Source organism: Mirounga leonina, unplaced genomic scaffold (assembly GCF_011800145.1).
Source record: "Mirounga leonina isolate KUSES-001 unplaced genomic scaffold, KU_Mleo_1.0 Mir_173, whole genome shotgun sequence".
Taxonomy (NCBI): Eukaryota; Metazoa; Chordata; class Mammalia; order Carnivora; family Phocidae; genus Mirounga; species Mirounga leonina.
Window position 1 is genome coordinate 18,393,954 of NW_023270447.1, and position 23,440 is coordinate 18,417,393.

Sequence of the window (23,440 nt, forward strand, 5' to 3'; positions counted from 1 at the left end):
ATAAATCAGGACAATGCAAGGCAGAATAAAGGCATGACGATGCAAGGCTCTGAAAGGGGGAGAAAGTCCTAAGAGATTTTACAATACGGTGAGATTCCCTAAAATTTATATCCAGAGGAAAAGCAAAAAACTAAAGTTCAGATTTTCCTTCCTATTGCAACTTTATCACATGCTGGGGAAACTATACATGACTCCACGTGGAAAGAAACACAATGTTCTTATTTCTACCCACTGCAGCCCAGCCGCCAATCCAAGCATCTGTCACCCCTGAAACGTGCACTTAGGGAAGCATCAGGTTCAGGGGGCTCGTGTGCCACTGCTAAACTCCAATGGCCTGGATAAACATGGTGTCTGGGAAGGAAAAAGGGGAGCCAGAGGAGTCCTGCCTAGACTCCTATGAAGATTTCAGATGTTTGTTCCATCAGGGAGACACTTCAGAAAATCTGTGGGCACAGACAGGGAGAAAGCCCTCTAGCATTCTTACTGATAGGGTTCAGGACAGAGTCTTCTGCTGATAACATCTCTGTACAAGGAGAGTTTGCCACAACATTTCCTAACTCAAGAGCTGCAGGCCCAAGGCCACGCTGTTGCAACATATTTGGATCCCTCTCACGTTGTGGTGGTGAGAGAGTGAGAAGAATGTAAACATCTTGGTCCCATGGGGATCATCAAAACAACCTGGCTTTATTGAGAGCACCAGGTGCTCCTCATGACTCCCTGGGGGCAGGGAAAAGCAGTTGAGGATCTGCTGTAGGGTGGGGAGCGCCACGGCTTCTTCACTTACTACCGGGCCCTTGGCCTGTCTTTAGTCGGTGGCTGCAGGAGGAGGCCGGGGCGTGGGGACGCGCAGGAAGGGGAGGCTGAAGAAGCAGGTGAGTGGGGAGCCTGTTTGGGAGCAGGGGGCATTGTTTAGCCTGGCTTTCACCATGGGGGAGAGAAAGCAAAACAGAATCGGTGTTCCATCGACAGTAGAGAGCAGGGCCACGACAGGCCGGGCACCGCAGCATTTCCTTCCACTTGGGAACTTAGGAACAGGGAAGCCTCCAGCGCGTAACACTTGGAGACTTACAAAAATATAGCCGACATCTCCTCACCCTTAATCCACACATAAGCTTCATCTCTCAAATGTGGCTTTCTTTTAGCCGGGTGTTCAGTCCCCACCCCTGGGTCAGAAAGCTTAGAGCGCTTTTGTTTGGAGGCTGACAATAAACACACAGAGGCTATTGTAGGAAAAAACAAAGCAAAACCTAGTATAAGTAGTAGCCCTGCTACCATGAGTCCTCTGCTTCACTGAGTTCCTCAAAAAACAATTTGCTTCTCTGTAGTCCTACCATGCACCTATGTGTGTATTTAAGTTATACATGCTCCTTTTCCAACAAATATTGATTGGGGCCTCACTATATGCTAGGCACTGAAGATACAGTGGTGCGTAAGATAGGCACGGTTCTCGTTATGAAGTTGATAATCTAGTAGGTGATACAGACGAGAGCCTGATGATATATGCTGTAAGTGCCACATGGAAATGACTGAGGCTACAGGGTGCTGTGGAAGTAGTCATTCCTTACCATAGGGTGTTTTTTAACATTTTTTTAAAATTTAAATTCAATTAGTATATTGTTGATTTCAGAGGTAGAGGTCAGCGATTCATCAGTTGTGTATAATACCCGGTGCTCGTTACATCACGTGCCCTCCTTAATGCCCATCACCCAGTTACCCCATCCCCACCCCTCCAGCAACCCTCAGTTTGTTTCCTATGATTAAGAGTCTCTTACAGCTTGTCTCCCTCTCCGATTTCATCTTGTTTTTTTTCCTCTCTTCCCCTATGACCCTCTGTTTTGTTTCTTAAATTCCACACAGGAGTGAGTACCATAGGGTTTGACTGTCCACTTGTCCAAAGCACTGTTCTAGATTATTGAGGAAGAGATGATAAATAAATCAGGAGGCCTGTTTGAGGAGGCAACATTTGAACAGGATACAAATGATGAGCAGGATCGGAGGATCAGGGAGGAAGCTAGGTAGGAGGCACTGAACTCAAAATGAGAGGTCAAGGCTTCCTAAAGATAGTGATGTCTGAGTTGAACTCTGAAGGATGAACAGGAGATATGCAGGTGACCGAGGCCAGGGTTTAGTGAAGTATTCCAGGCAAAGGAAGGAGGGTATGAAAAAGCCCAGGAGAGAAAGAGAACATATGAGAAACTTGTGCCTGGAAAAGGTGAAGGTGTGGCAGGTGATCACTAGCCACCCGACCCCTACCCCATTCCCCTTTGCCTGGCAAAATTTTTTTTGTTGTATAAGGGCCATTATTTTTGTGTATGTTATTTTTTGTTTTCATAGCCTTACTGATACACTAGTCCAAACATGTCTGGACAGCTGATAGAACATGCCAAAGGAACTCCTGCCATCTGGTGGATAGAACATCATCATGCATAGAAAATAAATGTCAGGCTCACAGCATCCCAGATTATGGCAATTTTCCACTCAATGGTTTAAAAGCCCTAATAGGAGCTTAAAAAAAAAATGGTTAAGGAAGAAATACATAATATTCTTAGACCAGGGGCACCTGGGTGGCTCAGTCGTTAAGCGTCTGCCTTCGGCTCAGGTCATGATCCCAGGGTCCTGGGATCGAGCCCCGCATCGGGCTCCCTGCTCGGCGGGAGGCCTGCTTCTCCCTCTCCCACTCCCCCTGCTTGTGTTCCCTCTCTCGCTGTGTTTCTCTCTGTCAAATAAATAAATCTTTAAAAAATATATGTATATTCTTAGACCAGAGTCCCCTGGAGTGCGGGAAATGTAAGGGGCAGAAGGGAAGGGAAACAATTACATACTGTGTCAACATTATACTTAGGGAGCATGCTCTCACTCATTCCTCCAAACGATGAGGTAGGTATAGAAACCCCATTTTACAGCGAAGCAAACCAAGGCTCAAAGTACAGGGAAGAGCCAGCTTTGGCTGACTGCTTTGTTATGCTGCCTCTAGATGTGGTTTCTTTTTAATTGGTAACAGGTGAGTAAAGGGGCATTGGTCCTCCAGCTGTTACATCTATGCTTTTCACCTCAATGAAAATATTTAAGGCCCCATTTGGTGTTTGTTTTTTTTTTTAAGATTTTATTTATTTGACAGAGAGAGACACAGCGAGAGAGGGAACACAAGCAGGGGGAGTGGGAGAGGGAGAAGCAGGCTCCCCGTGGAGCAGGGAGCCCGACGCGGGGCTCGATCCCAGGACCCTGGGATCATGACCTGAGCCGAAGGCAGCCGCTTAACGACTGAGCCACCCAGGTGCTCCAAGGCCCCATTTGGTGTTTAAAAGACATTGGAAGACTGTCCATTTTACTCATACTCATAATACATACATCAGTTGGTTCACAAAGCAAAAGAGAGCCTCAAATGCCACATTAATGCGGACATATTTTTATTTTTATTTTTTTAAATTTTTAAAAATTTTATTACTTTAGTCACCATACAAGACATCATTAGTTTTTGATGTGGTGATCCATGATCCATTGTTTTCATATAACACCCAGTGCTCCATGCCGTATGTGCCCTCCTTAATACCCATCACCAGGTTAACCAATCCCCTCCTCCCCACCCCAAAACCCTGTTTGTTTCTCAGAGTCCGTAGTCTCTCATGGTTCATCTCTCCCTCCGATTCCCTCTCCCCATTTTTCCCTTCCTTCTCCTAATGTCCTCCATGTTATTCCTTATGTTCCACAAATAAGTGAAACCATATGATAATTGACTTTCGCTGTTTGATTTATTTCACTTAGCATAATCTCCTCCAGTTTCATCCATGTTAATGTAAAAGTTGGGTATTCATCTTTTGATGGCTGAGTAATATTCCATTGTATATATGGACCACATCTTCTTTATCCATTCATCTGTTGAAGGGCATCTCAGCTCTTTCCAGTTTGGCTATTGCAGACATTGCTGCTATGAACATTGGGGTGCATATGGCCCTTCTTTTCACTACATCTGTGTCTTTGGGGTAAATACCCAGTAGTGCAATTGCTGGGTCATAGGGTAGCTCTATTTTTAATTTTTTGAGGAAACTCCACACTGTTTTCCAAAGTGGCTGTACCAACTTGCATTCCCACCAACAGTGTAAGAGAGTTCCCCTTTCTCCACAACCTCTCCAACATTTGTTGTTTCTTTCCCTGTCCATTTTTGCCTTTCTAACTGGTATAAGGAGGTATCTCAGCGTGGTTTTGATTTGAATTTTCCTGATGGCTAAGGATGATGAACATTTTTTCATGTGTCTGTTAGCCATTTGTATGTCTTCTTTAGAGAAGTGTCTTTTCATATCTTCTGCCCATTTTGTGACTTGATTATTTGTTTTTTGGGTGTTGAGTTTGAGAAGTTCTTTATAGATCTTGGATACCAGCTCTTTATCTGTAGTGTCATTTGCAAAAATCTTCTCCCATTCTCTGGGTTGCCTCTTTGTTTTGTTGACTGTTCCCTTTGCTGTGCAGGAGTTTTTTATCTTGATGAAGTCCCAAAAGTTCATTTTTGCTTTTGTTTCACTAGCTTTTGGAGATGTATCTTGAAAGAAGTTGCTGTGGTCGATGTCAAAGAGGTTGCTGCCTATGTTCTCCTCTAGGATTTTGATGGATTCCTGTCTCACATTGAGGTCTTTCATCCGTTTTGAGTTTATCTTTGTGTATGGTGTTAGAGAATGGTTGAGTTTCATTCTTCTGCATGTGGCTGTCCAATTTTCCCAGCACCATTTATTGAAGAGACTGTCTTTTTTCCATTGCATATTTTTTCCTGCTTTGTCGAAGATTATTTGACCATAGAGTTGAGGGTTTGTATTTGGGCTCTCTATTCTGTTCCATTGGTCTATGTGTCTGTTTTTGTGCCAGTACCATGCTGTCTTGGTGATCACAGCTTTGTAATATAGCTCGAAACCAGGCAACGTGATGCCCCCACCTTTGTTTTTCTTTTTCAACATTTCCTTGGCGATTCACTGTCTTTTCTGATTCCATACAAATTTTAGGATTGTTTGTTCCAGCACTTTGAAAAATGTCATTGGAATTTTGATCGGGATGGCACTGAAGGTATAGATTGCTCTGGGGAGCATAGACATTTTAACAATGTTTATTCTTCCAATCCACGAGCATGGAATATTTTTCCATCTTTTTGTGTCTTCAATTTCTTTCATGAGTGTTTTGTAGTTCCTAGAGTATAGATCCTTTATCTCTCTCCCTCAAATAAATGAAATCTTTTAAAAAGAACAAAAGGGGCTGTCCTTAGGCTGGGATTGTCCTGGTAGGGTTTGGAAATACCTCCTGGTGTCAGGTTCCTAGTCAACCCCAAAGTTTTGACAATGTACTCGATTCTCTAATGTGGTAAGAAATGTGGGGGGACATAAAACAGTCTCTATCTTCCAGAAATTTATCATCTGGGTATCAGAAATCAGGAAATGGATCATTTGGATTGATGAGGAAAGGTTTTGTAGAGGGAGGAATGTGACTTCTGACAGCCTACTAAGAGCACATTTGGGATATGCAGAGACGAGGGAGAGGCATTGCAGGTTATGGCAACTGAAAGTCCACAGACCCCTTTAGGGCTCTTCAGAACCTAAAGCCTGACATCAAAATATTGCTTTCATTTATTTTTTTATTTTTTTAAAAATTTTTAAAGATTTTATTTATTTATTTGACAGAGACACAGCGAGAGAGGGAACACAAGCAGGGGGAGTGGGAGAGGGAGAAGCAGGCTTCCCGCGGAGCAGAGAGCCCGATGTGGGGCTCAATGTGGGGCTCGATCCCAGGACCCTGGGACCATGACCTGAGCCAAAGGCAGACGTTTAACGACTGAGCTACCCAGGCGCCCCAAAATATTGCTTTCATTTAAATTACATTTTTGTTGGGGGTCGGCACAGTCTACTGAAAAGAGATAATGTAAAAAGGAATGAGGCATTTCATTTTTATGTTGCTCCCTATCAAATAAATTGTACCAAATTTAGGAAAATAGGCACCCGTATTAAGAGAGGTTTTTTGGCTTAATATCTTGCCAGAAAAGCAAATTAATTAAATTTGACTTTAATTAAATATATAAGCAAATTATATATTATAAAATATATATTATAAAATATAAAAGCAAATTAATTAAATTTGACTTTAATTAAATATATTTAATTATATAGAAAAAAATGTAGGTCAAGGAATATATACAAAAATAAATATATTCACTTAAATACTTATTGAACACTTGCTCAATAAATGCCAGGCCTGGTTGTCACACTGCATAGGGACAAATAAGAAAGATACTTCCTCAAAACATACAACTAAGGGATATAAGATGCTCGTGTTTATTTTTACACATAAAAGTGATAATGGGTTTCAATATTAGGAGTACACATTTCATATGGCCATTTATCTGTGGAGTTTCAAAATAAGAAATTAAAAAAGGGGCGCCTGGGTGGCTCAGTTGGTTAAGCGACTGCCTTCGGCTCAGGTCATAATCCTGGAGTCCCTGGATCGAGTCCCACATCGGGCTCCCTGCTCAGCGGGGGGTCTGCTTCTCCCTCTGACCCTCTTCCCTTTCGTGCTCTCTGTCTCTCATTCTCTCTCTCAAATAAATAAATAAAATCTTTAAAAAAACCAAAAAACAAAATAAGAAATTAAAATGACAGGACACTCACAGAACACCAGGCATTCATTTCACAAACCTTGAGGGAAAAGTGTAAAGGAGCATTGCTAATACTTGTCCAAAGATTACTCATATACACACACACACACACACACACACAGTGGGGCTGGTTTTGTTTTTAATCAGAATATTTGAGTGTAGGAAGACCAGCAACATGCCAGAAGAAATAAAGAAACTTCTGGGTAAAAAAGTATTAAAGTATCTAGAAAAATTTGGTGGTGGCTAGATTCCCCACCCCCTGCTCCTTTTGCTTATGGACAGAGCTAAAATAACAAAGTGAGGCTACACAGCCATACATCTGCTTCTGATTTACTGTCTTAATCTTGTCTGAGTTGGAGTCATTTCTAATCTTCAGAGAAGTTACAGAAGGAATTTATACAAAGGGTGAGTACATCACTAAATATACACCTATAAAAACACATCATCAATAGAATGTAGGTTAAGAAATATATACAAAAATTCTGATTAGAAAAATTATCAGGTGCTGGGGCGCCTGGGTGGCTCAGTCAGTTGAGCGCCCAACTCTTGATTTTGGCTCAGGTCATGATCTCAGTGTTGTGAGTCAAGCCCTGATTCGGTCTCTGCACTCTCCATGGAGTCTGCTTGGGTTTCTCTGCCTCTGCCCACTCACCCCCAACTCACACATGCTCTCTAAATCTTAAAAACAAAAAACAAAAAACAAAAAACTATCAGGTGGCTCTTCCATTTTCTGAGTTGTGCCACTCATTCCCCAGCTGATAGGTTATTACTGATTTCAGGATCTCAAAAGCCCATCCCTTGGTTCATCTTGGTTTCTTACTAGAGGGAGTGACACTTGCCTTCTCTACATCTAGAATTAGAGATGAATCTGTAAGTTATCCTCTATTTTCTTTCATAAGAGAGTATTAAATTTCCTAGTGCTAAACTGTTACTTTCCTTGAAGAATTGCTTCAGTAGGGTCCAAGATGGAATCCACTTAAGGGCTGGGATGGTGTGTTAAATTTAAAAGGGCATTTTGCATACGGTGCATGCTTAAATCAGAATTCTAAACCGGGGCGCCTGGGTGGCTCAGTTGGTTAAGCGACTGCCTTCAGCTCAGGTCATGATCCTGGAGTCCTGGGATCGAGTCCCGCATCGGGCTCCCTGCTCGGCAGGGAGTCTGCTTCTCCCTCTGACCCTCACCCTTCTCCTTCTCTCTCTCTCTCTGTCATTCTCTCTCTCTCTCAAAAATAAAAAAATTAAAAAAAAAAATTCTAAACCGTTTACATGTTTTCTAGTCATCTTCCTTGCCTTATAAAAGCTATGTACACACTCCCCCAATAAGATTTTTCTTAACCTTTTGAATTCCTTACCAGACTTTATTTTTTTTAAAGATTTTGTCAGACATTATTTTAATTTTTTAAAAGCACTCAAAACAGTGGTCAAGGGCAATTATTTTAATTCATTTTCTTCTATTAAGAAAAAAAAACTGAGCAGGTCACATTAAGCTTGAACTATTTTGACAGCACTTTTCTGACTTCATTTTTATAATTTTCTCACCAAACCTGCAACTGCTTTCCTAAGATCAGAGCCTTTTCATTATCTAAAATGTCATTATTTAGTAAACATTTGCCTTAACACTGACCTTTGTGGTTACTTTGTTGAAAATCTTACTGTAATCTGACACAGCATTAACTACTCCTGATTACTTATCTACTACATGGGTGATAACGTCCACCTTTCAAGAAAGGAAGACAGTTCAAACACAAAATTTGACAAAACTAGGAAATGGCAACCTCAGTTCTAAGAACAAAGGAAAAAATCTGAACGGGGAGTTGACATTTCTGCCTAGTGTTAGGTAGTGTTCTTTAAAGACCACAGACAGCACGCACAATGTAGGCGGAAACAATACATCTGCAGACACTGGCAGACAGCATTACCCGCCAAATTTGGCCACAGTTTCTTAAGATAAATAACTTTTCGGTGACGCGCAGGGCTGAAATCACATAAACAGCAGAAATTACTAAGACCTAAGCCTACATGTCTTGTGGGTTTCAAGATTTTACGCAATCAATATTCTGACATCTGTAACATCATTTTGTTCCTAAAATGCTAATGCCAGAAACATGAGATTAACATCACTTGATGACTTTTGTTCAGATTTTGAAACAAAGTTTCATTCTTTGGAATAATCATTCTTGAGCCATTTTATTTAGGTCATTAAGACAACCATAATCATCTCCATATAAGGAAAAGTTTCATTAAAAATGCTACAGAGCTGCAGCCTGTTTCGAAAACCAATACTTGAAGCTTGTTATATTAATAGTTCTAAATGTCTAAGGCTTATTAAATGAAAACACCCTTAACAGTTTTATCTCAAGAGTCTGAGCAGTAAGAATTTTAAAAAGCTGACAATGAAAAATAGCTGAATATTCTGGGAACTTCCATAATAATAGGAAATGGCATTAACTAGTTACCTTCTTCATCCTTCCCTAAAAATGACTATTTTGACTAATTAAAATCTTTTAGACTGATATATGCCATTATTTAGAAGGCTGAAAACCTTGAATATGCGTATGGAAGCGCCTAATTTATGTCTATATAGCACCCAACGCTCTAGTGGGGTTGAAATTCCCTGAGAACTAATTTACATCACTGGATGGCTTTTAACACAGTGGCTCCCTTTACCTCCCACCTCCCCTTGCATATCAGCCAAGTTCTCTTCTGTGATATTAATAAAAACTTCAAACAACCCTGAATATTAAACTTTCTTTGAGAACATCTCCTGCCCTGTACTTTTGGTAGTTAAATTTTTCTTCCTGTTAATTTTCTTAGAATATGTTAACTTGATTGTGAAATCACACCATGAACTTTTTTTTTTAGCTAAGACTTCTGATTACTGAGATGACTTACTGCTTTACTATCTGCTTATAAATTTCCTATAGATGAGGTCAATGAGCACCTTTCTATAACAAAAATCTGCTTCCATCTTTCACATACTAGTTGAGCCAGGTCAATTTTTGTTAATCTACTGCCTACTATTTGCTGGAGAGAGCATTCATCAGTCCCAGAAGGAAAATATTTCCAGTGATCAATACTTTTTTTTTTAAAGGGTATTTTTCAAATGAGTAGTCAGACATAAAAAATATAAAAGAATAACTTTATTAAACATACAAATTCAAGAACATTCAGGTTTTGTTGTTTTTAAAGATTACAGTATGAGAAGACAGCACATCAGCGGTAGTGGTTTCTGTATCTACTATACTTACCAAAGAGAGTAGGTGGACATACTGACTTGAATGCACAAAATAACAATGTACGTTTTATATCCCTAGGCTGTTTCTATACTCTATCCCTACTAAATGGGAAACTTCTCAGCAGATCCATACCCCTAGACTTATCTGCCACAGAAAGAGTTTGATATATTGTCAATGACATTTGTCATTTTGGAATGTAGTAAGCCTCCATCTCTGATCCTCTTCTACTTTACCCACTTATCTCTCTCTCCCCAACACACCCAAGACTCTAGTAATCAACCTTCTCTGAGCAGGACCAATTTAGTTATAACAGGATATAGAGATCCTGATGACACTATGCAGAGGAAAAAAATCTCCAACAATATTCTCAAGGTTGTATTTATTTTTCCTTTTAGCCAGCTACCTAATTACACCTAGGACGGCGAGAAAAAGAAAACCATTTTGGACTATCCGTATTCACCTTGGCTCTGCAGCTTCCCTTTAAACAACCAGTGTACAGTGAGTTCCCAACTGTAAACACAGGCAATATTTAACAAAGACCCAGAAACTTTGTGGAAAGCACCATATTATTTCCAAGGAGAATGTGTTAGGTGGGGAAAGAGAAAGTGGAAAAATCAAGAGAGAAACCATTAAGAAAAACATGGCAATTCACACAAAATATGCTTTAACAAAATACTTTGAAAAATGGATAAATTCAATTTTAAGTGATATTACCCCCAACATTTTCTCATTAATTGTTTGTGTTCGGAAGTATAATATATGTCTCTAGAAGAGGAAATGATCTCCTTTACCCACAGAATGGTTAGAGCACCAGCACCAGGTTGAGTTTTCCAGAAGTACACACAGCTCACAGTTTAAAGAAACCAGTAACATCTTTTGACTCATTTAGTCCTGATCACATCCATTAATTTTAAGACTTACACCTGAAACTCCTATGTACTAGGCTGAAACAGCTTCTTTTTCTGTGTATGGCAGTGACAAGTAATTAGGGAAGCTAAAGATCTGATTCTACTTGGGTAAATCTAACTCAAAGATCACGTAGTTAGCCCAAAGAACTATCCCAGGCATTTTAAGTAATCTTAATCCATATTTTAGAATCTGCCAAAGAGCAAATACTAAAATTTTAAAATAAATTATTCATCCTGCTTGCCCTGGTCTCCAATCAAGAAGTTACAGCTATTACAAAGAACTCTTTTTCACCCCGTCTCGTAACACAAAACATCAAACATTACATGATGAACGATAATCACAAGCTCGTATCTTTAAAAAAAGGGTGCAACAAAGCCTCTTCTGCTGTTATTCTTGAAGCTGGATTTAGATCTAGAAGTTTATCAAGCAGGTCGTAAGCTTCATCAGGTACCTCATTCCAGCCTTCTAAATTGGTAGTATCCGTATTCAAACTACCCCCACAGCCATTACTGTCCCCTTTATACAAGGAATTCCCTGAGTGCTGTGCTTGAGGTGTTTGTATAAGGTGAGAAGCTTTATGGTCAATCTTCTCTGAAAAAGTTGGGTCACGAGAAGCAAGCCCCTGTATATCACTTGTTAATTTGGGAGTCTTAGAATCGATACCTCTGAGCTTCTCACAGAGTTTTCTCAAGTCTTGTGCTGGAACTTCTTTGCTACACAATATTGATTTGCCTAAAAAGGAAAAAATACATGTATTTTATATTATCTGAATATATCAGAATCATAAGAATCTCTCATAAGAATCATGCAAGTCCATAAGAATCTCTCTCTCATAAGAATCATGCAAGTCCAACCATGCACTTTGTGGATATATTTACACTGTGTGTGAGACAGAGCACCACATGCTCATATTTAAGTTCTGTTTTGTACTACATAGTAGTAAGTAGAAATCACACAAACAGGCAGTAGTGTATTATCTTGGCCTTATATTTCCTTATTAAACAGAAATGTGGGAGCACCTGGGTGGCTCGGTCGGTTAAGATGGGACTTCAGCTCAGGTCATGATCTTAGGGTCCTGGGATTGAGCCCCATGTGGGGTTCCCTGTTCAGCCGGAGTCTGCTTGAAATTCTCTTCCTCTGCCCCTCCCCCCACTCTCTCTCAAATAAATATCTTTAAAAAAATATTTTGTTACAGACCATGTCAGGCATTTGTTTTAGCTCAAGGTTTTTCTGAATTTCTTTGACAGAACTCAACAAGTACTTGATGACAATCCACAGTGGGGCCAGCTCTATGAGTTGAGGACAGTGAGGTAAGTTATACATAATAGAAGTAAAAGTACTCCCACTGCTAATCCCAAGCAAGTCATTTCTTTGGGTCTTAAAGGAGAACTGTGACTACTGAAGTTTTGAGTCCTTCTGTACTCAGCCCAAAGTTACAGTAAGATTTGACTGAAACAGCTGAAGAAGTCCTACTAATAAAACTGAGACAAGTACTACGTGGCATTATTATTTTTCTAATATGAGAACAAGCATTACAATGATAAACCTTTAAAAGCCCTTGCCTGCTATCCTGACACTTACCCTAGAATGTTTTTGTGTCGCATGTTGTGCTTCCATTGTTGATCCTCATTCTTTGACTACAGATAGGGGAGATTTAAGCTCTTCAACAAAATGTTTTGGTGTTCACTCTCTGATAAACTTCATGTTCATAAAGTTCTTAGGAAGTTATTCAACAGCAGATGAAAAGTTTTCTCAATCAGTTGAGAATATGTGTAAGAATGTCTAAGAATATAATTTCCAAGTTCTCAATCTTGCCTTCCATTTATTGTCACTTTCCCTTTGTATGTGTGTACTATTTCACCGTATTACCTCAGATAAAATTTTCTTATAGTAGGTGCAAGAAACCTACAAGTTGTGGATTGACTTTGATGCAGAAACACTTTTTGGTAAGCCTCTATCACAAAGCTTTCTTCACAACCACCACCAAGTTTTTCTGATGGGATTAGACCGTAGCAGTGGTGTCTAAGTAAGGGGCAATCATTTTTGCAGTGGTTCTTTGAAGTTGTTCTTGGTCAAAATCACTTGATTTTTCAAATAAGCCTGGACCTTCCTATCATATTTTTCTGAATCTTATTTTCCAGGAAGGAGTGGGGTGAGAAAGTTCCTCAGATAATTTTGATCTGGACCCCTGATGGAAGACCCACTGATCCTGGGGCTGGGCACAAAGCAGCCCAGCTACTTTTGAAGTGGGCTGCCTGAAATTTTGTCCCACACGGGTGTTGTATATCATGTGGTAGCATGCTGACTCAATCATAGGCACCCACTTTGGAAAACATTAACTATAATTGTACATGGAGAATAAATACAAGGTGAGCATTTGATTTCAAGTCATTGGCCAGAACAAGGCTGAGATAATTCTCAGGTGCCCTATGAAGTACACTGCATATCCCAGTCTTGGAAGTGTAAGAATGTGGATAGCTAAGGAGAGGATTTCCCATGTCCAATATATGCTTACAATAATAACTCCATCAGCAAAGGTGTTCTGCTCATTTCTCCTCTTGCTACCCTAACCCTAAGGAATCTAACAACTAACACATATTAACTGTTTATTGTTAGTATAGACTAAGATCACTTAAGGCAGGCCCAAGAACACCTGATGCTTAATAAATATATAATAAAACATACTATTAAAAATATATAATAAAGTCAAACCATAACTACAGGGAGTTATTCCTTATTTTAAGATTATAAAGTTGAATTTTAATTTAAATATTTAAATAGCACTTTGTGCTTGGTAAGATTAAATGATTATATAGAAGAAAAGTGATAAATTATTTTCTTACACAATGCAATTAATTTTAGAGCAAGAGAAATTTTGTACCTAACATCAGAGAATTTTACAAACACAAAATATGTTTATTTGTAAAGAGAATTTCATAATAATTTGATTTATAGGAGATAATAAAGGCATTTGTTTTGTTCTAGAAAATAAAACTGCTTACCAAAAGTTTTAGCAGCTTGGATAGTTTCCCTGGATCCACGAATTGTCATAATTTGAGCCAAAGCAGTTAAATCATCACTTGCTTTATAAAATGGATATCGCCCACTAAGCAAAGAAAGGAATATGACACCTGCAGACCACATGTCAATTGCTGTAACAGAAAACAAACTTTAAAAAAAAATCCCAAATCTGTAATTTTATCACCAGTAGTCAGTTTATATCAATGTTACATCCATAGCTCTCAACTTTCGTTGTGCAAATTATCTTGATCCTTACAAAAATTCTGATGCCCAGTCCCACTCCCTCAGAGATTCTGACTTAATTGTTCTGGAGTATGGCTCAGGCATCAGTATTTTTTTTAAGTTCCTCAGATGCTATAATGTGATATCAGGACTGAGAAACCCTGGTCCAACATTCTTAATACAAAATACAATGTCTTCTTTCTTAAGCAACATGTTAGTAAGTTTAAAGGATATTTCATCATTAGAAAACAATAAGTAGATATGTATTTTATAAGATCAAAAGAAATCCAAAAATAGCTGTATGGGAAAAATCTGGATGCTCCTCAAGAATTACCCACCATAGTGAAAGTGGTTTATTTTAGTGAAAAGTACTGAACATCAGAAGCTTTTCTTCAGCCAGGTACTAACCCTAACTTCTGCTATAGAAACTTTAATCTCTAGAATTCTGGCAATTAACATTAAGACCAGCCCAGGCTCACATTTAGAAACTATTTTTTTTTTAGGGACATCTCTCCTAATTGTTGACCTCCTAGTAAGTCCCAAGTTATTTGCTCTCTATTCCCTTGGCTTTTGTATCACCTGCCTTTCTTCGTTCCCTCTGTACATCTGCTTCCTCCTTCGACATTCTCTCCAAGCCTTAAGGCTGAGGTTCCCCAGAGTTCCAACCTCTTCTTCCCCTGTATACTCTCCCTGATTGGATCCATCTACCTCATGGCTTTAATGATCTTTTCTGCACTGATGGCATTCAACTATGTTTCCAGCCCGGACTTCCCTGAGCTTGACTTTTATTCTGTTGGACATTTCTGTGTCTCACAAATATCTCAAGCCAATTATGCCCCAATCCACCTTATCTTTCCTTGTAAACCAGTTGTTTATTCTCCACCTTTGTGAATGATACCCATTCAAGTCCCCTAAGCTAGAAATCTGATAAACATCCCGGGTGCCTTTTCCTTCACCATCCCAAACCCAAATCCCACATCCAATTATCTATCAAGTTCCACCTTTCCAATCCTTCACCTTTCTTTTCATTCCTATTAATGATGCCCTCATTCAGGCTTTCAGCATCTCTCACTTGGACCACTGTAAGCCACCACTCTCCAAAACCTATCCGCTCTGTATACCTGCCAGAATGATCCAGTTAGAACATAATTAATACCATGTCTTTCCCTTGAATAACTTTCCAACACTTACAGGATACAGTCCAAGCTGTTTAACATGTGTGATTTGACTTGTCTACCTATTATCAGGTTTATTTCTCACCATTCCTTTACTTCCATCTTACATTCTAGCAACACTAAACTTACTGTTTCCTATATGACTAGACCATTCTGTTTCTTGAGATCCTCTGCTCATTTATCAATGCCAACCACCCACTCCAATTTACATCTCTTCTCAGAGGTTCCCTCTTCTGTAAATTTCCTTCCATATTCCCTTCAGGTAAGAATAGTTAGGTATCCCTAAAATACCTTGTGTAAAGATTTATAACCATCCTCAGCAGGTTATTAATTATTATTTGGACAGTAAGCACTTTAATTTTTTTGTATCATTAGCAAGTTAGAATATACACAATGGGTGAATGTATTTCTTTGAAGTCCATAATCCAAGTGAATGGTAGGATTTATTTACTCAAGACTTTTCCTGGGTTTTGGCTCCATGATAACTTTTGTAGATTATAAACCTTTTCCTTTTTTAAAACTCTTGAATGCTACTGTATTATTTTCACATTAACAAAAAATAATTTTAATCACACAAGCGCATCACAAGACTTTTGGGGTACTGGGCAAACAGATAAAATGCTGCCAAGTCTCAAGTTAGCAAAGACTACTAAACACAATTTTTCTTCCAAAACAAAATTCCTGGCAAAAATCATCTTGTAAATAGATAAGCAAGATGTAATCTATAGGAAAAAATTTGTTACCACAAAAAAAAAAAAGGCAACACTAGTAGAAATTTTCATTAATAGCATGATCTCAAAAATGGGACTGCCACACTGCTAGAACCACTTATATAATTTATTAAAAGCAGAAAAACACTAATATTAGTAAAACATAAAGATCATAAAATAAAATATACCTGGGATAACCAATTCTAATTGAGTTCTGTATTTGTAGTGCAACATACCTGTAGTTTGATTGGGGCACTTTGTCAAAACCTCTGGTGCTCTGAATCCCGGTGTACCTGCCCTAGGGGCAACCTGTTGCCGCCTTATGATGATGAAATAAGATTTTTCTAGTTATGTTAAAGTTTATTTAAAACCAAAAAGTAACATTTATTGATCTATTTCACAGTAAATTCTGCCTTGATATCTATATAAATAAAAGTTATTTATAAAGCAAAAGATAATCCAGTGTGATGAAAATCCTAGATTTTGTTTCTACTGGTCCCTTCCCCCTCTACCCCACAAATAACCAGGCCATATTCCAGAAAAATTTTAAGGTAACTTCCAGGTATAAAAATAGGTAGTAGATGATAAGGACCCTAACAGAAAAATGTAATACAACAGAACTGAATACAACAGAATTCAGAGGTATAAAAATTCATTTCTGTTTGGAGTGATATCAGAAAGTTTCTGATATACTTATTCTCATATATTTGGGTTAGGAGAGGTTCATGAAAGCTCATGCAACTTTTGAAAGAAAGGAATTTATGGGGCTAAGAGTAGGAAGTGGGAGTGAGAGAGACACTCTATTTTTGGTTCTGGTTATTCTACATAGGTGGGAATAAAGAAAGAAAAGATTAAATTAGCAAACAAAATGTGTGATTCTAAGGTTCCAAAAAAACTACCCCTACCCCCACCAAAATTATTTGCATATAAGAGCAAAGGTGTTTTTCAAAGAGCATGTAAATGTCAAATGAACAATACATGACAATAGTTATCATTTGCTCTTCAAGGTACCTCTCCCGACATCAGCGTGTGTTGTTTCTTTCCTCACACTAAATCAATTACCCACCAAAATCATTGCAATTTCTAATCTTGTCTGGCAGCATGCTGGTGATTTTATAGCACCATCAAAACACATTACCTTGAAAGGCAAATACTGCAAACTTTATCTGTTGCATAACAGTCACAGGTCAGGCTAGCTGGGCAAGAACTGGCAGTTTTCCTCATCACACCACTATTCATAACTTTTGTAGAAATAGCCTTCTTTTTTGTTGCTAACTTTCTAGATAGTACATCCCCAGTCTTTGACTGCTTCATAAGCTGTAAAAGAAAAGTCATATTTCCTATTTTCATGATATTTAACATACCTTCAAATGCTAGTATGGCAAAACGTTAACAGTAGAAACGTAACTTTTAAAACTGCCGAATGTGCTGTTGGATTTTAAGTAAACAGTTGTCTATTAAAGTATTTTAGATCTTTTTAGGTTTTCCTGTTGAATAAACATTTTTAAATTTACTAAATAGTCCTCAATTGGTAAATACTTGACTTACACTTTATCAGAACTTTTCCTGATTTATGTTACGAAAGTATAACATAGTTACGTTCTAGTGTCTAACTCCATTTCAGAACTGTAAACTGCACAATTACATTGGCTAAAATCAGAGTTTTAATTTGTTGCTCATGCTATCTAGCTGTTACAGGATATCGTAAGTCAATTTAAAACCATTTAACATTGATTACAATTTCGTAAACTTGACAAACATCTTTACACTATCACCTGTGTGTCAGAAATGTGTTAGTTATTAGGAGCTCACATTCTAGCCAATGAGAGAAAAGGCCTTAATGTTCTAAATGTTCCTTTAGAAAAGAGCAACAACAGTCAGCTAACCAAAAATGATGAAAAATTCCACCAGAAAAGTTCAGGGAAAAAAAACTGGAGAAAATAAAAGTGTTGACAAGATGCTCAAAGCAGTTAATACCGTCTGCCACAGCAAAACTCTACTTTTAAAAACTTAGTGATAATAAATACTAATCTACCAATCCCTAAATTCTCTTCACTGTACGACTGACTCATGATTGCACTATTAAGCTACATTACTTACTTTCACTGCAGGGCTCTCATGTGAAATGGAGCTGTGTATATTGAAATTTCTTTCTCCAAAAACAGAGCGCTGGACAGAAAGGCCTACAGATCCCTCCTACAATACCAACAAAAACAAGGAAAATAAGGATTATATCTGTAACACTTTCTGCCAGCCGTACTCTGCCAGTTTTGAAAGAGTTAAGTGACATGAAACAAAAACAGCTGCATCCAAGTCATTTTCAGGCACCAAAACACTTCTGTGAAAGGAGAGAATAGTCTAGACAGAACTCTTAACACCCATATAATGTTAATCATAATCCACAAATAATATATAACTAAAGAATTTAAAAACCACCTGCATGGATGTTACATTTTTGCTGTGCAGCTAAAATGGAGATAGACACTTCAGAATTTTTCTCCTATAACTGTTTTCTTTTAAAAAGGATAATTAATCTGAACTTTAGAACATGCAGGGAAAATTTGTTATTTTCCATATTTGTTACATAACGTAATGACAGAGACATTGTAACTCTACCAAGTAATTTCAGTTTTGAAATGGTAAAACAATCCATTATAAATCTTAGTGGAATTTAATCCATTTGATGTGTAACAAATGTAAAAATAATTTTTTAATTGCAAGTATTATCCTAGTATTATATCTCCCTCTGTTGGATGAGGAAGTACATTTCTAAAACCTTATTAGTATTTAAGAAATAAAAGAGATAGAACCTTTCCATCTTTTCCTTGTTTAATCTGACTTTGTGCATTTGTGTAGGGCCTTTTAACAGAAGTTTTCATGGTGGACTGCTGATCCAACTCCTTAGGTGCTGCTGGGCCACTCAATGAAATCTTGTTTCCTGTGATTACATGGGATTTATTTTGTGAACAGCTTTCCTGCTGAGCTTCAGACTGGACAAATTTGAGAAGCTCTATTTTCGTATCATGGGTTCCTTGGGCCAAACCAAAGTCTACCAATGCGTACCTAGGACAGACAAAAGTAAGCATTTTTACTTCTTTGTAACAACTAAAGCTCAATAACATCATAATACGCTCAAGTCATATTCATATAAAAAGTTAATTCTTTACGGGATCAATTAAGAATTTATAACATTCTTGAAAAAAGACAAGAAAAATGAGTTTATAGACAAGGTAATGATTTAGTAGCTAACTAGGCTTGAAAATTAAGAAATGATACATCCCATACACACACAAAAATCTTTCTGCCCTTTCTCCAATGGCCTGTGCTAACAAGGCAGACAAGGACTGCAGGATAGAAGCCCAATCCTTTGTTCTCTTACAATGGCAGAGATGGCATCATAGTAGATAATTTTTAATTAAACAAGCTTAAAAAATTTAAAATCATGTGTTTAAAATTTGATTTAATTAAAGAAAATTAAAGAGACAAGCCAGAAGTATAAAATTCAAGAAAAGAAGTTATAATTCTATACTCCCTACCATCCTCAGTGTGACCGATTGTATACTGAACAGTATTAAAGTTAGGTTTTCAGCTTACAATGTCTCTATCCGTATAAAACACACACACACATATAAACATATACAATATAAATATACATAAAAACACAACTTTAGTGTTGAAACAGGAAATTGGCTATCATGTGGGCAATCCTCTCCTTTACTAGAAAAGAAAAATGAAGCCCAGAGATAAGAGCAATGTGAAGGTCAAAAAGGCCTAGACTTTTTCGAAGTTTCTTTTAGCTAAGTGCTATTTCCACTGAACCATGGTATATCTAATGATGTACACTGCTTTACCAATACAATTTTATCTCTTCTTTCACTGTATTTTCATTCCCCAACCACAATGAAAATTTGAAAGAAAAAAAAATCTGTGCATGGCTGTTGCAGTATGTTCTGTATCTCCGAGATGAACCCCATAGCACAAATTCTTTCAAGTGTAGTTATTTTCTGGTAACTGTTCATACTTACTTTTTCAGGCGCCTATTATATAAAAAATTGCTGGGTTTAACATCACGGTGAACAATACCAAACTGATGAATGCGTTTCAAAGCTTTGAACAGATTAAACATATATTCCCGTACTTCTTGAAAGGAAAGAGAATTCAAAATGTCCTAAAATAAAGTTATGAATAAGGTCATAGAATTGTTTTCAATTAAATATTTAGCCAATAAAAATTCAAGTATTAAAACCTACCAAAAAGGACTCATGCTCCAGATATGGCATAGCAATAACCACATGATCATTTTTCCTAAAGCAGTATTTAACTCCCATGACATTGTCTTGCCCCCTAGTGGAAAAATGCATAATGAACTTTAGAAGAAAGGTCAAATGAATTGAAATTTTGTGCTCAGTTTCTTTAAAAATGAAATTTTAGCAATGCATAAATAATGCTAGAAAACTACTTAAAACCAACTTGTAGGATAGTATACATGTTTAACTTGTACACGATAAAGTTTAAAAAAGAAATCACCAGTTATGAGGTTACTATAATAATTCAAACATGAGATAATTATAGTTTTAAATTGGGGAAATGACAGAATGAGAAGCACAACATGAATAACAAGAATGAATTAACAAGTCTTAGTAGCCAATAAAATGGTAATAATAAATAAGTTAATTAAAAAATAATAGCTAACATTTATTGAGCATTCACTATGTCAAGCTTTGATTTAAGTAAGCACTTTACATTTATTAACTAATTCACTGAATCCTCACAACAGCTCTATCAGGACAATGCCATTATTTCCTCCCCCTTTTGTACAGATAAGGAAATTGAGGCACAGAGAAGTTCAGGAATGTTCCCAAAGACACTAAACTAGTAAGTCATGGAGACAGGATTTGAATCTGGATAGTCTGCTCTAGATCTGTGCTCTAAATTGCTATGCTATATTGCATCATAAAAGATGAGGAAAACAGGGTAAAGCTGACTTCCATGGTTTTGAGCCCAATTAGTAAAACAACATGGATACCAACAAAATCTGTGGAGAAATCAGGAAAAGAAGCATTGAAAAACAAGACATTTTGATAAAAATTTCTAGATACAAAATTATATCTTATGTGAGGAGAGGTCAGTGACAGTACTTAAGAAGTGATACCTAAAGCTCTGAAAATGATTTGAGAGAAAACCTGAGTCTTGGAAAAGTCTCAAGTTGGAGGGCAAAATAAGGAAGAAGAGGCAGAAAGCCCAGAAAGGGATGTCACCCAGATGAGGAGTTTTAAAGGAAGGTAGTAATCAATATGAAGGTCATGAGAATAAGGACTGAGGGAGGTCTTTTAGTTTGGCAAAGAGGAATTAACTGGTGATTTTTCAGAAAGCAATTTAAGTGGAAAGGAAGAGGCCAAACAGGATACAATGGAAGCAGAACACTCAATTTCCCTGAAATATCTGGCAAAGAAGAAAAACCAGTGTGGGAGCTAGAAAGGAAGCAAGATCAGATAAAGATTTTTTTTTTTTTAGCATGTACTTTTTTGAAGTACTCAGAAAGGAAAAATGGTAGAGAAAATATTTAAAATATGGAAAAAATAACAATTTTATTCAAGTGATTAGAACATATGTAATTCTGCCTTAGAGAGGCCATCTCATCCTCTTGTCTGCTCTCATAAACAGAGGGGTGAAACAAAGAAATAGGCTTGTCCATTCATCCAATAAATATTTAGTGGGCACAGGTATGTGGCAGACATTATGTTAGATATTAGGAAAGGGAAGGTGAATTAAAATTAACATGATTTCTGCCCTCATGGAGTTTATTATCTAATGAGCAATAACAGATAATAAAATAACACATGACAGATTATAAGGGTTTTGAAAGAGATCAAAAGGTGCTGTGAAAATAACAAATAAGTGAATCTAATTTAATTCAGAAGACATCTTTGTTTTTTGTTTTTAAGTAGGCTCCAGGCCTGGAGTGGACTCCAACTCGAGGCCTAAACTCAGGACCCTGAGATCAAGACCTGAGGTGAAATCAAGAGTCAGATGCTTAACTGAGCCACCTGGGTGCCCCTCAGAAGACATCTTTGAAGTGGTGCCACTCTTGCTCAGATCAGAAAGAAGAGAGGTCAGTATGCAAAGACTGGGAGAGGTCTTACTGGGGAACAGTATGGGTAGTGACACTAAGATGAGAAAGCTTGAGACAAATTTGAGGAACTAAAGAAACTAGAGCACAGAGAGAGGGAGATGGGAAGAGTGGCATTGAGCGTGGTATTGATAAGGCTGGATTTTTTTTTTTTTTTTCAAAGGACACTGGAAAACCACTGAAGGATTTTAAGGGATGGAACTAACAGTATACAATTTACATTATTTATATATATATATATATATATACACACACACACACAAATTTTTATACTTTAAAAATCACTCTGGCTATTTTGTTAACGATGGGTTTCAGCAGGAAAGAGAAGCAGCAGCCTAGTTTAGCAATCTAGGCTCGGTCTGAGGTAGTGGTTGAGAAGACAGAAAAACATGGATGGATTTTGATATATTTTGGAGGTAAAATGGCCAAGACCTGATGATTGATGCCCAAATGAGCAGATAAAATAGGCTGTTGCAATAGGGGTTTTTGGGCAGGCAAAGGAGTATTAAAATTTAGTTTACAGAATATGTTTGAGATATTTATTAGGTGCTCAAGTGGGTATGTCAAATCAGCAGGTGGGTATATACAAATCTGCAGGTAAGAGGTCTGAGGCAAGACACATACTTATGGGAATCCTTACCATACACTGAAAGCCACATGGAAATACATACTACCTACAGAAGAGTCCGGAGCAAGAAAGCCCAAGATCAGGCACTCCAACATTTAGACGTCAGGTAGAAGAGGAAGAACTGGCCAAAGGATACTGAAAATGAAAAGCCAAATAAAGCAGGAAGAAAACAAGGAGTGTGTGGCAGTACAGAAGTCAAAAGACAATGGTTCTAGGGCGCCTGGGTGGCTCAGTCGTTAAGCGTCTGCCTTCAGCTCAGGTCATGGTCCCAGGGTCCTGGGATCGAGCCCCACATTGGGCTCCCTGCTCGGCGGGAAGCCTCCTTCTCCCTCTCCTCCTGCTGTGTTCCCTCTCTCACTGTGTCTCTCTCTCTGTCAAATAAATAAAATCTTCAAAAAAAAAAATGGTTCAAATCAATGATGTTAAACACTGCTTATGTTCGTATGAACAGAAAAAGAAAACTGGCAAAACGGAAGTCATGGATGACTCTATCTAAAGCAGCTTCGGTTTAGCACAGAGGACAGCAGACACTGTGAGTAGTGAAGGTAGGGTGTGAAAGTGAAAACAGTTTATGTAGATCATTTTTGGGAAGTCTGGCTGGGAAGGGCAGCAAAGACTTGACGGAGCAGCTGGAAGAGGGATGGCAATACAGGGGCATAAGAGATACCAGATCATGTACCTTGGCTGACAGGAATGACCTAGAAGAGAGAGACCAATAAGAAAGACATGGCAGATGTTTCTGTTGTTCAAAATTAAAGTATGAAATGAGGCTGTCAATAGCTGA

The 23,440-nt window shown here is 38.0% G+C and overlaps 1 protein-coding gene and 1 long non-coding RNA gene across 4 annotated transcripts in view; one reads left to right on the top strand and one right to left on the bottom strand.

Annotated features, from left to right (window-relative positions):
• The window catches only part of LOC118019154, a 93,732-nt gene that overhangs the window by 53,247 nt on the left and 17,045 nt on the right, over window positions 1-23,440 (top strand). Inside the window, exons 6-10 of the long non-coding RNA XR_004681587.1 lie at window positions 12,018-12,080; window positions 12,662-12,716; window positions 12,912-13,139; window positions 18,755-18,976; window positions 21,844-22,010. This is a non-coding gene — a long non-coding RNA (uncharacterized LOC118019154). The remainder of the gene's footprint in view (window positions 1-12,017; window positions 12,081-12,661; window positions 12,717-12,911; window positions 13,140-18,754; window positions 18,977-21,843; window positions 22,011-23,440) is intronic.
• The window catches only part of CDC7 (cell division cycle 7), a 32,831-nt gene continuing 19,137 nt past the window's right edge, over window positions 9,747-23,440 (bottom strand). The window contains exons 5-12 of one of the 3 annotated variants that reach the window (XM_035018051.1): window positions 20,149-20,242; window positions 19,924-20,066; window positions 18,709-18,961; window positions 17,999-18,094; window positions 17,037-17,215; window positions 16,135-16,217; window positions 13,773-13,922; window positions 9,747-11,502 (exon numbers count right to left, since the gene is read on the bottom strand). In XM_035018051.1, coding sequence (XP_034873942.1) covers window positions 11,108-11,502; window positions 13,773-13,922; window positions 16,135-16,217; window positions 17,037-17,215; window positions 17,999-18,094; window positions 18,709-18,961; window positions 19,924-20,066; window positions 20,149-20,242 — 1,393 coding nt within the window. In that variant the 3' untranslated portion in view covers window positions 9,747-11,107. The remainder of the gene's footprint in view (window positions 11,503-13,772; window positions 13,923-16,134; window positions 16,218-17,036; window positions 17,216-17,998; window positions 18,095-18,708; window positions 18,962-19,923; window positions 20,067-20,148; window positions 20,243-23,440) is intronic. The other 2 variants (XM_035018052.1, XM_035018053.1) reach the window with 2 other exon arrangements.